At 35.3% G+C, this 16,401-nt stretch overlaps 1 protein-coding gene across 1 annotated transcript in view; it reads left to right on the forward strand.

The window, feature by feature from the left end:
- The window catches only part of XPR1 (xenotropic and polytropic retrovirus receptor 1), a 240,745-nt gene that overhangs the window by 136,627 nt on the left and 87,717 nt on the right, over window positions 1-16,401 (forward strand). The window contains exon 3 of the mRNA XM_032393198.1: window positions 8,646-8,747. Within this exon, the coding sequence (XP_032249089.1) occupies window positions 8,646-8,747 (102 nt within the window). The remainder of the gene's footprint in view (window positions 1-8,645; window positions 8,748-16,401) is intronic.

Consider the following 16,401-nt stretch of genomic DNA (forward strand, 5'->3'; position numbering starts at 1 on the left):
CTGTTATGACAACCAGAAATGTCTCCAGACGTTGTCAATAACCCCTGGGAGGCAAGATCATCCCCAGTTGGGAACTACTACCTTTTTTTTTTTTTTAAGACTGTTTATTTATTAGAGATAGAGAGAGAGAACCTACAAGTTGGGGGAGGAGGGGCAGAAAGACAAGCAGACTCCCCACTGAGTGGGGAGCCTGCCGTGGAGCTCCATCCCAGGACCCTGAGATCATGACGTGAGCTGAAGTCAGACACTTAACCGACTGAACCACCCAGGCGTGCTGAGAACTGCTGCCTTAAAGAGATCAGTTGACCTGTGTTTATACTCCTATTTCCCAAACTTATTTGAATTCCTTGGAATTCTTCTCCTTCTCATTCTTCTCTTCATCTACATACCTGATGTCCTGGGAAATGCTATTTTAAATGATCATTTAGTGAAAGTAAACTAATTCTACTTTTAATTTTTCAACTTTTTAGACTCCTGCTTAAAACTCAGTATTTTTCATTGCAGTTAGAATAAAATTCAGACTCTTTAACATGGCCTTTGCCTACTACCTCCCTAATCTTACCTCCTGTCACTCACTACCTGCTGTTAGTTCCATTGTAACCTGCCTTTCAGGTCCTCAGGCTCCCAATTCCTTTCCTAGTATGTTATTCCCACTCTTGAGAATCATTTTGCCCTTGCTCTTTCTCATGCTTTAGGTTCAGGTTTCAGATTAAATGTCATCTCCTATGAAGTCTTTTCTGACCATCTCTTACCCTGCCAAAAGGATAGCTGTCCATCCCAGTACCTACCTTCCATCTCATACCCTGTTGCCTTCGCAACACTTTTCAGTTTGTAATTCATTGTTTATTTATGTGGGTTTCTTTCTGCCTCAGTCATTGGAATGCAAACTCTATAAGGGCCAGGAGCCACATCTGTCTTGTTTATCATTATATATATATATCCCCATCATTTAGCACAGAGCCTAGCATCTTATAGGCACAATAATTATTTGTTGAATAAATAAACGAATATGTTTTAATTTATCATTGTCTTTCTGTTATATGATTAAACTTGGAGCTAAAATATATTTTATTGAGATATAATTCAGATAATATAAAATTTACCCTTTAAAGGTATATAATTTAATGGTTTCTCATACATTCACAAATTTCTACAGCTGTCCCCCCTACCTAATTCCACAACATTTTCATCACTCCTCATTCCTCCCTCCCTCAACCCCTGCCAACTACTAATCTACTTTCTGCCTTTGTGAATTTGTCTGTTCTGTACATTTCATATAAATGAAATGTGTGGTTTTTAGTGCCTGGGTTCTTTCCCTTTACATAATGTTTTCAGCATTTATCCATGCTGTAGTATGTAATGGTACTTCATTCTTTTGGCTGAATAATATTCCATTATATGGATAGACCATATTTTGTTTATCCATTCATCAGTTGATAGACACTTGGATTGTTTTCACTTTTTAGCTGTTAAGAATAATGCTGCTATAGACATTTGTGTATAAGTTTTTGTATAAACATGTTTTCACTTCTCTTGGGTATATACCTAGAAGTGGAATTGGTAAATTATATGGTAACTCTATATTTAATTTTTTGAGGAACTGCCAACATACTTGCGCCATTTTTATATTCCCACCAGCAATGTATGAGGGTTCTAGTTTCTCCTCATTCATGTCAACAGTTGTTATTGTTTTTCTGTCTCTCTTTTTTAATCATAGCCATCTTAGTGGTTATGAAGTGGAATTGTGGTTTTGATTTGCATTTCCCTATGTATGGTGATGTTGAAATGTTTTTATGTGCCATTGGCCATTTGTGTGTGTGTGTGTGTATACACACATACACATTTATTGATAAATGTTTATTCAGATCCTTTGCCCATTTTCTAATTGGGCTATTTGTCTTTTTAGTGTTGAATCCTAAGAGTTCTTTATATATTCTGGATATTAGACCTTATCTGATATGTGGTTTGTAAATGTTTTAACCCATTCTGTGGTGGTTCTTTTACTTTCTTCATAGTGCTCTTTTAAACACAAATTTTTGTGTGTGTGTTAAATTTTTAAATTTTGATAATATCCAATTTATCAAAACTTCGTCTTTCATCCCTTCTGCTGCTTGTGCCATATCTAAGAAACCATGCCTCATCTAAGGTTATGAAGATTTATGCCTGTTTTCTTTTGAGAGTTTTATAGTTTTAGCTTTTACATTTAGGTCTTTGATACATTTAGGTAAATTTCATATATGGTGTGAGGTTGGTTGGGTATAACTTAATTCCTTTGTGCATGAATATCCAGTTGTTGGGAGTTTCATTTTTTAAAACTTTATTAATACATCATTTTTCACAAAAATTATTAACTAATTTAATAATTTTAGGTAAAAATAATTTTAGATAAAAAATATCTATTTATAGAAAATAGTGAGTTTCTATAAACAGTAATTAACATTGTTTCAACATTTGCCATTAAAAAAAATAATTGAAGCACATACTGTCTATCAGACATTATGTTGGGCATAGGATTTAAAAATATGCTAAAAATCTCTGCCTTCAGTATCTTATAGATCTGGAAATTAAGAACATTGAAATTGTAATAAAAAGTTGAATGAAATATATAAGATATTTGAAGAAATTAATAATGGTTTTAAGAAATTGGTTTTTGAGAGAATGCATGTGAAAGATGACACTTCTGCTATAAAAATAAAAATATTCCCAGGGCAACTGGGTGGCTCAGTTGGTTGAGCATTCAACTCTTGGTTTCTGTTCAGGTCATGATCTCAGGATGGTGAGATCAAGCTCCGCCTTGGGCTCTGCACTCAGCAGGGAGTCTTCTTGAGTTTCTCTCTCACTCTCCCCCTTCCCTTGCTCAAGTGTGTGCACGTGCGCTGGCTCTCTCTCTCAATCAAATAAATCTTTTTTATTTTTATTTATTTAAAAAAAATAAAAATAGGAATATTCCTAGCAATTGCTGTAAAAAGCACTTGGTGGTGGTTCCTATGCAATAGGGATGTTTTACCCTGATTAGTACTCTTCGAGTCATTTGCTGTTAACTTACTAATTGGGGGGAGTGGATGAGAAAGAAATTTTCTGTCATCTATAAATTTGAGGTAAAATTTTGAACATAATAGAAATGACAAAGAAATCTCTCCCTCATTCTCTCCGTCATTCTCTCTCTCTCTCCCTCCCTCCCTCTCTTTCTCTCTCTCTCTCGTATAACTGACTGAATTAATACTTATTTAACTCACAGCAAAAGGTTCTCTACAGCAGTGTTCTCTGAGTCATTCTTCACCAATTCTGGATTTTTTTTTCACCCCTTTGTCTGCCTTTTTTTTTTCCCCTGTTGATGTTAATCTTATAATTGTTGATACATCTTGCTAAGATTTGCAGTTATATATGCTACCTTTTTTTGAAGTAGGCTTAATCTTTTGAGACTAATTATTGAATTCAGGACATGTTAAATTGATTGTATTAGTGTACATAGGCTGCCATTATAGAATACAATAGTTGTGTGGTTTAATCAGTAGAACTTTTTGTTCTCACAGTTCTGGAGGACTGAAATGCAAGGTCAGGTGCAGGCTTTTCCAGTAAGGCCCCTCTTTCAGGCTTGCAGAGGGCCTTCTGGCTGTTTTTCACATGCCTTTCCTCAGTGTCCAGTGAGGGTATCTCTGATGTCTCTTCCTCTTCTTATAAAGACACCAGACCTATTGGAATCAGGCCCTGACCTTAAGATCGCATTTAATCTTAATTATCTCCTCAAAGGCCATGTCACACTGGGGATTAGGGATTCAAGATATAAATTTTGGGAGGTGGTGGTCGCACAGTTCAGTCCATAACACTTAAGTAACACATCATAGTAATTTTTATTTTCATTATTTTATAATAAGAAAATATAGTGAGTTTCTATAAAACTTAACATTGTTACTGGAGAATGGAGAAAAAACCTCATGTTATCTAGGCTCTCTCCACCTGTATTTCCTTACTTGTAAAACAAGGAAAATTGGCTAGTTGATTTCTGAACACTAAAATTCTGTTTCTCTAAGAGTTATTGATTTCTAACATTATTTCTAACATTATTCAGCAGATAGGTTATAGTTATAGGAAGCATCTTATAATAGATATTGATGTTCTGTAAAAGAGCATTCTACCAACTTCTCATAACAGAGTGAAAGGCTTAATCATCCTGTATACCTCTACATTCTTAGTTAACTCTTTTCAACTAGCTATGCTGGTTAGGTTTTACTATGTATAATTTAAGATTTGGATGCAACATGTTCCTTTTTTTCTACCACTTAATAATACTCTTTATACAATGTAATTCATCACTCGTGAATACATTTTATTGTAATGGATTCAAGCAATACAATTTTAAGTGTAGATAGCAAAATGTGAGACTCCCTCTCATACCTACTCCTCTTTCAAATGAGATAACCACAATTAACAGTTTGGTATGCATCCTTCCAATCTTCTTTCTATGAATGTACATGTGAATATTGATTTATGCACATATCTTTTCATAAATGAGGTCATGCTGCCTATATTCTGTTATTTAAATTTTTCATGAACAGTGTGTCTTGGGATTTTCATACATACCAGGATGTATGTGTATCTTTTTTAAATGGCTGCATAGTGTTATATGATGTTATTATAATTTGGTTAACTGTTTCCCTTTTGTTGAACATCACTTTGTTTCCTTTATCACTTTTAAAAACCATGTTACATGAACATCCTTGCACACACATCCTTTTGTGCAGCAATTCCTTTAGAATATATTTCTTACCTGTGGAATTAAATGCACTGAACAGTTTGGTGGCTACTCTCTGATTGCCTTCCTAAATGGCTTTACGTATTTACATTCCCACCAACAGGGAGCGAGAGTTCATTTACCTTTACCATTGCTGAAATAATATTTTAAAATTTATTTCAATCTGATGGTTTAAAAATTATATTTCATTATTTTGAAGTCACATTAAACTGATATCTGGGATGTTGAGTATCCTTTCCTTTTGTTCCTTGGCCATTTGCATTTTTCTATGAATTGCTCTAATTTACCCATTTTCTTGTGGAATATCTTTTTAATACTGATTTGTAAGACATTTTTGAAGGCTCTTTGGCATGTGAATCCTTTATTTTAAATTTTGCAGATATGTTTTCCTGTCTGTTGCTTGTCTTTTAAGTTTGCTTGTGGTATCTTGTGGAATGGAGATTTTTCATTTTGGAAGAATGTCAGTTGTTCCCTTTATGGCCTGTTTTGTGTAGTATTTAGGAAAACTTTCCCTATGTAGAGTTAATTTTTTTCTAGTGTTTTATAACATTGTTTAACTCCATTTGGAGTTTATTTAAATGAATGGCTCAACCCTATTTTTTATATAGTACATTCTTTTCTCATTGATTTGAAACACCCTTTATCTTACTCTTAAATCCCTATGAACCTGTTTCCCCCAAAGTAGACTGTTCTGTGAAACCTTTTGTAAGCCAAAATGATGTGAAGATGTAGTTACCATTAATTTATATAGAAACAATTTTTAGTGTGCCTAGAATAAAAAATATCTTTTCTTAGGCTTTTCTGATACCTTAGGACATACTTTCCTAACAGATGCACAAAATAAATTGAGATAAAGCACAGATGCTCGCAGACATAGTTCAAAGCTGTGGCGACTTGATGGTGAGATGCTGAGTGCAGTTCCCAGGGAAGGAGCTTGGTGGTGCCACTCTCACTGGGCACAGTGCTTGCTTCCTTTGTAATGGCTTACTGCAAAACAAATGCTGAAAACTTTTTTTTTTTTTTGAAGCAGAAATCCTCTACAGATTTCTTTTTAGTTAGCAAAAACAGGTACTCATGTTATGTCTTCTGTAAAAACAAAGTGGTGTAACTTGAACTTTCAAAAATGGCGGGCACCTGTATATGCAGATCTACTTTTATATATAGTTTTTTCCTCTTTTCTCTGTTTTTGCCATTACTTTTTAGTGTTGCCGTAACCTTACTTTACTCTTTTCTGATTTGTGGCTATTAAGTTATATGTGAACCAGAAATCTACATAAGAGACTACTGGTATTTTATTTTATTTTATTTTTTTATTTTTAAAAAATATTTTATTTATTTGAAAGAGAAAGACACAGCAAGAGAGGGAACACATGCAGGGGGAGTGGGAAAGGGAGAAGCAGGCTTCCCATGGAGTAGGGAGCCCGACATGGGGCTCTATCCCAGGACCCTGGGATCATGACCTGAGCCGAAGGCAGACGCTTAACGACTCAGCCACCCAGGCTCCCCGAGACTACTGGTATTTTAGATAAAACAGTCTTTAATTGAGGAAATGAAGAATTTATATGAGATTGATTAATGAGTAGAATGTTCATGCTTTATTTATTTATTTATTTTAAAGATTTTATTTATTTGACAGAGAGAGACACAGCGAGAGAGGGAACACAAGCAAGGGGAGTGGGAGAGGGAGAAGCAGGCTTCCCGCTGATCAGGGAGCCCAATGTGGGGCTCGAACCCAGGACCCTGGGATCATGACCTGAGCCGAAGGCAGACGCTTAACGACTGAGCCACCCAGGCGCCCCAGAATGTTCATTCTTTAATACATAAAATTTATTATATGTTTTAGTTTCTCAGAAGCTTATTTAGATTTTTTTTTTGGTTTCTAGGCTCTTAGTAATATTTTATTTTTAAGATTTTGTTTATTTATTTGAGGTAGAGAGAGAAAGAGCATTTGAGCAGAATGGGGTTGGGGGGGCTGAGGGAGAGGAAGAAGCAGGCTCCCTGCTGAGCAGGGTGCCCCATGTGGGGCTCAATCCCAGGACCCTGGGATCATGACCTGAGCCAAAGGCAGACGCATAACCAACTGAGCCACCCAGGCATCCTCTTAGTAATATTTTAAATATTTGATGTTGTTGAATATGCAACCTGTATATAAATATTAATATGTTAAAATTATTTTTAAAACAGAAGCTATATTTAAATTGCTTTGGTGAACAACTTTGTTCTGTAAATAGGGAAACAAAGTAAATTTGACCCAGCCTATATTTTGCTTTTGGGTTTTCTTTCCTAACAATACAATAAAGAACAAAATAAAAATGAAAAAAATGGGTAATAAAGTAGAATGAGATATTACTCTTATTTTAAATTAGCTATAGCTAAATGCTATTATAAGAGCAGCATCTGTTACCATGGATCATCTCTAACTCAAGGTCACCTTAAAAGGGTGCTTTGACCTGCTTTATGCTTTGTAAAAATAATTCACAGTGGCCTTGGGCAGCTATAGCCTTTATTGTACCTAAATTATGAAGCTTACATGAGGAACTTAAAGTGGCCACCCTTTCTTTACTGCAAAATCAATAGAATCCTGCGTTATCTGTTAAGTTCTAAAGCATAAGAAATAGAGAAGTAGATATAGAAATAAAGTCAAGGTTTTGTGTAGTGATCATTTTTTTTTAACATTTGTGTTATTCAAATTAAATGAATAGATTTTACATGCTTTTTAGAACTTCATTTTAAGCTTTTGTTTTTCTTTAAAGTATCTCTGGTACAAAGAATTAGTATGTGTATGTGTGTATTGCTATTACTCAGGGAAATACTGTTTCTCTTATTCCTGGACAGATGAATTGTGTAAGGGTTTTTGGGATTGCACTAAGATTTGAAGCAACTGGGGAACATAAAATGACCTATACTTTTTCTACACATTTCAAGCTTAGATTGCCCCAGAGATCCAGAAATAGGATAGTTCTAAATTATGATTAGTATCTGGAGTCTAGGCAGATCTTACTTGGACAAGAAACATACGTACCTTTTAGGCTTGGGGGTTCCTGAAGCTACATATATCTGTACTTATGGTATTCCGTAAATTAACAGCTGTATAACAGAACTCACAAAGTGGATCCAGCCTGTAGAGGCATATATTGATTGGTCTACACTATGTTTTTAAAATATCTAGATTTGTGGCTTGTCTTGAAAATTGGAAGATGTGACAACTTTAACCCTGTCACCACAGGACGGCAACTAATTAGATGGACATGTGCTCTTACTTGCCAGAATCCATACCACTCCTTATCCTGAAGGTGTCAGTTGCCGTTTATCACCATGCTTGTACAATCACCCATTTGCTCAACTCACTTATGTTCCTACCCAGCAGCTGTAGGCTGAGAATATGTAATTTATAGCCATCAGTCTACATTTTTTTTCTGTATCTGGTGCAGCTAAGTGAAAATGAGTGGAAAGCAATTTAATATAGTAGAAATAATCAACTCATTTTTTCCAGGATCGTATTATATATTCATGTCTTCATTTTCTGTTCCTTTTTTTATTCCCTGAAATATTTACTCTTGCTAAATCCTACTCATTTCTACTCCCAACACCTTGAATCTTCCTTGATCACATTTGTACAGTAGTGTCTTCTGAAGTTTTAGAACACTTACTTTTTTCACCACTATAAATTTATTATAGTAAAGACTTAGAGAGTCTCATTCAGTTAAAAAATGACTGTGTTCCTATGAAGAACACAATAGTCTTTGCTTTCATTAGTCTTTGCTTAATATGGTTCACAGTTCATTGTTGTCATTTTGAAGAATAAGGAAGTAGTACCTTTAAATTTTATTTCCCTAGTTTTCTTAATTGGCCTTTGGACATCATATTCAAATACTCTTTTCCTTGCTTTCAGTTACAGATGAGGACACGGTAAAGAGGTATTTTGCCAAGTTTGAAGAAAAATTTTTCCAAACCTGTGAAAAGGAACTTGCCAAAATCAACACATTTTATTCAGGTGAGTCGTTTTTTGGTACAACATACAGGGGACAATTTCTGCTGCTGAGGAAAGAAAAACTCTGCCATGTCAGTGTTTAACCTTCTGATCATCATTTTTAAAATGGGGCTTGTTTTTCTTCCTATACTGTACTTAGGGATATTTTCTTTAGCTGGAGTAGGAACGCATCTAGTACGTCAATATTTAAGCCTAATACTGTCATTGCCTAGATTCTTTTGCAGTTGCAAGGATTTGGGAACCTCATTGTGAACCAGTATTTTGGTAGAGCTTCACTAAAGTCCAGTCTGAAGCTTCAGAAGAGTCAGAAATTTGATTTTATTATTTCAGAGTTGAATTAGACAGTTCCTGCTTATTAATTATATTACTTTGCCTTTCCATTGTATGGAATATTCCTTTCTATCTCTTTAGAGCATTGTTTCCAGAGTGACATCCACAAGATGCTATTGGAGTTGAGAAGGAAATACTGGAATTTCCATTTATTTATATCTGACCCTTTAAAATTCTGTTTTTTTTATATATATTTTTATACTACCCTACCCCTTTGATATCTCTTTTTTCATCTCACAAAGCTCAAGTTTCTTGAGTCCCTCATCTATTCCCCCATCTATCTATTGGTAAGGCCCCTCCCCCCCAGAATTATTTCCCTCTCCCTCAGTTATCTTAGCCACTTTGTCCCTTGTGCTTTTTAATCTCCTCACCCTCATTGCCTTATAATGCATCTGCCTAGTGAAACTCCCAACTGTAAACCAATTCAACCTTTTACCTTCTTTATGCCTACCCACAGGCTGCTTAGGATAGCCAGGGGAAATAAACTCACAGCAGAACAAACTTGAACCAGTATAAATTCATTATTACATTCTTAATTATGTCCTCAAAGCTGCCCATGGGTCCTAATCAGTGCCCTTTTCCATGCTCCAAAGTGGGTTTGTTTTATTTTGTTTTGTTTATTCCTTAAGTAGGTTTCACACCCAGCGTATGGCCCAGCACGGGGCCCAAACCTATGAACCCACGACCCTGAGATCAGGACCTGAGCTGAGATCAAGAGTCAGATGTTCAACAAACTGAGCTACTCAGGTGCCCCTCCAAAGTGTTTTTCTAAACCCAACACCATTCTCTTGAATTCTCTGACCCCACCATCTTCTCCATCATGCTCATTATACCTCCTCTTACTTTACAAATAAATATAAAGGACTTCAGGGGTGCCTGGGTGGTGCAGTTGGTTATGCGTCTGACTCTTGGTTTTGGCTCAGGTCCTGATCTCAGGGTCATGGGGTCAAGCCCTGCATCAGACTCTGAAGTCAGCACAGAGTCTGCTTGAGTTTCTTTCTCCCTCTCCCCCTGCACACACACTCTCTCTCTAAAATAAATAAGTCTTTAAAAAAATTTTTTTTAAAAACTCAACTTCGCTCCTGTTGGTGTATAATACATATGCAGATCTATGCCACCTCTCCCCCTAAGTACTTGTTGACCTTCTTACCCTTCCTTATTTTCCTCCAATCTTTTTAGAAAAGATATCCTTCAGTCCGTGGCAAATCTCTACAACTACTGACTGAATTTTAGCTCCTCAAGACCTTCCTCCAGTAATTATTTCTTCTAAGAATTAATAAATAAATACATCATTGACTTCCTTCTTTACTGGTTTAGTCTCCTTAGCAAGTCACTCCCTTCTAGCAAAAAAGAACAAAAAGGAAGCAAATGCCTTAATTCTATGTCCTTCTTATCTTTCACTTATGGCTGGACTTCCTAGGCAAAGAGAGCAGTTTATGCAGAGGCACAGAGCCATGAAAGGGCACAGTATATATGCATGTCCTTTGCACCACATTGTAAGCACCTAGAATGCAGTAACAAAATAGAAATATTATTTGAAACTGCAATGGATAGATTTTCAACAAAGGAAAAATATACAGAGAAATTGCAGTATGTAAGAACAGAGATAATTTCCAGTTAGGAGGTAGGAGGAAAAGAGGAACCAGCAGTGTAGACTGAGAAGGAGAGGGTGGCCATGTAATGAAGAATGAGGAAGAGGAAGCTAAAAGAGGAAGGCATTTGCAGGGGAAAAAGTGTTTAGACCAAGAAAGGCCTATAGCATGTGACCTAAGGCTGTAAATGCAAAATGTAAATTAAGGTCAAGGTAATTAGCATTTTTCTTTTGCTGTGATTTTTTTGGGGGAAGGATCTCTGAGCCCAACTCTATGTGGGTAATTTAGATCAGAAAGAGTAGATAATGCTTCTTGGTATACAAAGCAAAAGAAATATCTATTCTTAACAATAGATACATATTTTTTATATGGTGAATTATAGCAAAAACTATATACAAATTGTGACCCATACGCCTAGTCAGATATGTGTGTTTTATGTATGTTTGTATGCATCTATATATATGTGTATATGCAATATATTTAAACAATTAAAATTTTTTCATGGAATAATATCCTTGCTATGTGTAATATATTCTGTTTTCTATATTTATTTCTATTTGACTTATAAAATGCTGATTTATGATCCACACAATTGCTTTTATGACCCCATATTGGGTTATAACCCTAGTTTGAAAAATGGTATCTTAGATTTGATTATTTTTCAAAAATAATTTTGGGCTTTCTACTATTTAAAATTTGGAGGCTATGATTATAAATGACTTCCTTTTTCTGTATGTATTGGCAGGGCCAGTAGGGCATGTCTCTTGATGTCACCACAGAGTAGGTCCAAATTGATAGTCTTCAAACTAACTTTTTGCCAGGTCAGGAAGTGATGGGTAATATGAAGACATGATTGACAGAAACAGAATTTGGCACTTGTCCTAGACAGTATCATTTTTCTCCTTATTTAGCCACCTTCTCCATAGCAGATTGTCTTATAGACTGCAATTCTCAGACACTAGGGCACAGAAAAAGTATAAATAATACAGGGATGAGTTCAGCTTATAAACCTACCTCCACCCACTTGTATCTCACAAATTATTTAATGGTCAGCTAAAAATGGTCACTTTCAAGTGAGATATAGTCTTGACTGAAACTTCTAAATACCCCAAACAAAATGGTATAAAAGCCAAACAAAACAAAATGAATACTACTAAAATGTAGATACTTATTTTCATATCAATTGTTTTACCTACCAATTACATTTTGGATTTTTGAACCTTACTATTTTTTTAGAAGAAGTTTACCATTTAACCTTTCTAGGCCTCCATGTACTTGCTTGTAAAATGAACAAATTGATTCCCAGCCCTCTCTGGTTCCACCTGTGAGGAGTTAGAAGCTATTGTCAGAATTTCACAAAACCTGATGTAAGTCATTTTATTGCGCTTTATGTTTTATTACATATTTTTGGTTAATAAGATATAAGCATTTATATTAATAGATAAAATCTTTAAAAAAAATTTTTTTTTAAATTATTTATTTTAGAGAGAGAGTGCATTCGCCAGGAGAGGGGAAGAGGGAGAGAATCCTCAAGCAAATACTACCCCCCCCCCCCCCCCCCACTGAGTGCAGAGCTCAGCACAGGGCTTGATCCCAGGACCCATGACATCACCAGCTGAGCCGAAACGAAGAGTCAGACGCTTAACTGACTGAGCCACCCAAGCTCCCCAATAGATACAATCTTTTTATATTTGAAGACCATGGAAGGAAAGGGAAATTTTTTAAAGGAAGGCTCCTTTTTGGTGATAACATTACTAATTGCTGAAGTCTCCTAGGTCTCTTCTAGTACTAAAAATGGCATCAATCCTGAGAGCTATAGTGTTAGAAATCTTTTTTGTAGTGATCAGTAATGTCCTTTTCCATTGGTAATATTCATCACTCTCTGTTACAACATCTTTCTGTTTGCTAGAACCAGTTTGCTTTCTCTCTCTATTCAAAATACTTTGCTTCTAAGCAGCATTTTTATGTGCCTACATAAAAACAAAATCTTAGAATATATCTGTTGCTTTTAATATTCCACAGTTAACACAGGCAAAGCCTTTTATTTTTGAAAGATTTTATTTATTTGACAGAGAGAGACACAGCGAGAGCTGGAACACAAGCAGGGGGAGTGGGAGAAAGAGAAGCAGGCTTCCCACCAAGCAGGAAGCCCAATGTGGGGCTCGATCCCAGGACCCTGGGACCATGACCTAAGCTGAAGGCAGACGCTTAATGACTAAGCCACCCAGGCACCCCTGGGTTGGAATGTTTTAAATAGCTAGGGGCTTTTTCCTTCATTTCTAAACAATCTCAGTTTTTTTTTTACCTGTCCTAATATTTTGGCTTCGGTTATTATGACTTCACAGCAGTGTTATGAGCTTTTCCTTTCTTTACCAAAAAAGAGGGAGGGAAGAAGGGAAGAAAAGAAATTGCAGTAGTGTTATTTATAAGTATGGGAATTATGGCAATAGAAGCAGATTTATTTCTTGGCTGTAAAATATTTTCAGGCTTCATATATATGTAAGACCAATTGGATAATAGTTACTCAGAACTATTCCTGTTACAGTTATTCCTATAATCCTGTTATGTGTTTTTCTTTATTCTTACCGAATTTGAGGCATTGTATATTATGCCACTGAGTGTTTGTAATAAAACATAAGCATCTTTTTCACTGAAATAACTAAATATCATTTTACAAGTGATTATATGTATCTAGTACCCACATAGCTAAATTATGACTTAATGGCTGGTTTAGTTCTTTGCTTGTGTGTGTCTAAAGACATAGATTAAGTATTTATTAATTAGGGTGATCATAGGTCTGTAGTATTGTTTAAAATTCCCATTGTCTTATTATTTTTTCCTACATCATGATTCTCTTGAGTTTATTACAACAGAATCCATTACTTAAGAGCTATTAAAGAATGGGGGTTGGGAGGTTGGTTAGGAGAGAAATAGGGGACATGAATTAAAGCAACCAGACTGGCTTGCTTTCTTGTTAACATATCTGATGAAAATTAAAATTACAATTATTTATGTACTATCCACGTGTCCACTATCCTTCCCTCCTATCTTTTAATATTTGAAGACCATGGAAGGAGAGGGAAGTTTTTTAAAGGAAGGCTCCTTTTTGGTGATAGCATTATGAATTGCTGGAGTCTCCTAGGTCTTTCTAAGACTGATAAGATTTTTTTTCTTTATAAGACTGAGAAGATGGGGAATTTCCCTGGTCATGGATTAACACAGTTGCAGGATGGCATCTTCATAAAAAAACTATCATCTAAATTAATGTTCTTTTAAACTGTAGGTTATGACCCGATACATGGGTCAGGAAATTAAAATACCTGGGGTCATCATGAGCATTTTAAAAAAATATGAATATAAAAAATATGAATAGAATATAGTAGAATAGAAAATATCAGATTATATCTAATGTGTTTATTTACCAATTGTATCTATTTCTTTTAAGTTTATGTACAATATGATACTTGGTATTTTAGAATTTTGTGAAGTACTATGGAAACTGACATGAAGAAGCATTGACTTTACTTGGAGGAAAAGAGAGGGATTGTGGAAAAGCCTCCAGAAGAAGTAAAATTTAAATTGGATGCTTGAAAATGAGGGGCATTTCCACATGCTCTTGGAGGAGCATATTGGGGATTAGAGGACTTAGAGTACAGTATTCCAAGGAAACACCTATCCAGATGCATTGTGACATCAAAATACATGACATATTTGGGGGTGAGGAGGATTACAAACAGTCTGCTGAAGCTGGAGTTGTAAGAGAATAAGGATTCAGTTATTATTATAGAAAAAAATTTGAAGAATATTATGTTTTATTCATACATGGATATTTTAGACTTCAGTACTTGAGGTGTAACGATTTCAATAAGAATTCCAGATAAAAGCAGAACAAAAATTTTATGTAATAAAACGAAATTAACTATCCTGAGTCATCTAGGGTTGGTCAACCTTCTTACAAACTTACTTCGTATTTCAAATAACACTGAGGTCCATAAATTGAGTTAGCAAGCTCGTAACATTGCAAGATATGTATACAAAAAAATAAATGTATTCTAAAACACTAACTTTATCAAGAATTATTCTTCAGTTCCATAACAATGTAATAGCTTTGTTATTCTGAAGATAGCTTATAGTTCTGAAATAACTTTTCTAAAAGTAAAAAAATGTAAATGTGAAAACTAAGAAAAATCTTGTTAACCATATAGCTCTTTGAGGGACATATAGGTGCTTTGAAAGTTTTTGAGTGGTTATTGGAAATTTTTATCAAATATTTTATTTTCTGAGAGCTTATGGCATTAAACATGTATTATAAAAGTAATAATCTGTTCTCATTCAGGGCCACTTGATTTATTGGCATGAGTAGAAATTGAAATTTATTGTCAAAATAGGCTGCTTTCATCAGCATTTATGAAATTACCTAGAAATATTCATTTTTATTTTTTGTAAGTATATTTGTAGATTTTAATTCATAGGCCAAAGTACATTCTTATGTACACATTTACCTTTTTCCAGGTTCTGGGCTGCCCCCATATGTTTGAGATTTTTGGATATCTGACTCTAGAAAATTGAGGTGTCCTTGAAACACAGATTTGGACACTTGGTATCAAAAGCAGTGTTGCTCATCCTTTTTAAATCTGTTGATAAGTATTAAACCATTTTGCTAAGTATAAAGATCTCACACCATAACTATGGTAATACTGAAATTTTTTTTTTTTTCAGATTACATGCTTTTACTCCCCTATTCCCAACCAGCGATTTTCCTTCATATGCTCTTCTAGATAGCCTTGCCCTTAAGGAAGAAAATAGTTCAAAAAAGTAGCTGAATACCCCTGGTATATATTTCTCCTCTATTTCTTTTCTTTTTTTTTTTTTAAAGATTTTACTTATTTATTTGAGAGAGAGAGAGCACCATGAGCGGGGGTGAGGGGGAGAGGCAGAGGGAGAAGCAGACTCCCAGCCGAGCAGGGAGCCCGATGCGGGGCTCGATCCCAGGACCCTGGGATCACGACCCAAGCCGAAGGCAGACGCTTAACGACTGAGCCACCCAGGCGCCCCTCTCCTCTATTTCTATATGGGAACTTGGATTACTAGAGAGAAGTTTTTCCTACATATTCATTAAGTCAGTCAGTCAACAAACATGGGTTGAGCCTACTATATGCAAGCTCTTACAATTACAAAGATGATGATGATAGTCCTCACAAAAATTTATACATGAATGTTAATAGCATAATTTATATAGTAAAAAAATTAGAAACAATCCACATGTCCCTCAACTGATTAATATTTAAACAAAATGTGGTATATCCACCCAACAAAGTATAAATCAGCAATAAAAGGAACAAACTACTGATACAAAATGGATGAACCTCAGAATCATGCTAAGAAGCCAGACAGATGCAAAAGACAACATATTGTATGATTTCTTTATAAAAGTGTCCAGAAAAGGCAAATGTATAGAAAGAGAAAGCAGATCAGTGGTTACCTGGGGCTGGGGGGTGGGAGTGAGCTTTGATAGCCAGTGGCCCTGACAGAAATGTATGGGATGTTGGAAATGTTCTAAAATTGGATGGTGCTGATAATTGCACAAGTCTACAAATTTACTAAAAATCAGCAAAATATGCTTACCATGGGTGAATGCTATGCTATGTAAAGTATACCTGAAAAAGCTATTTAAAAATTGCTCACCATTAAAAAAATGAAGATTTTTTTTTTTCCCTCAGAAAATCATTGGCTCA

This window comes from Phoca vitulina, unplaced genomic scaffold (assembly GCF_004348235.1).
Source record: "Phoca vitulina isolate PV1807 unplaced genomic scaffold, GSC_HSeal_1.0 scaffold71, whole genome shotgun sequence".
In the NCBI taxonomy this organism is placed as follows: domain Eukaryota; kingdom Metazoa; phylum Chordata; class Mammalia; order Carnivora; family Phocidae; genus Phoca; species Phoca vitulina.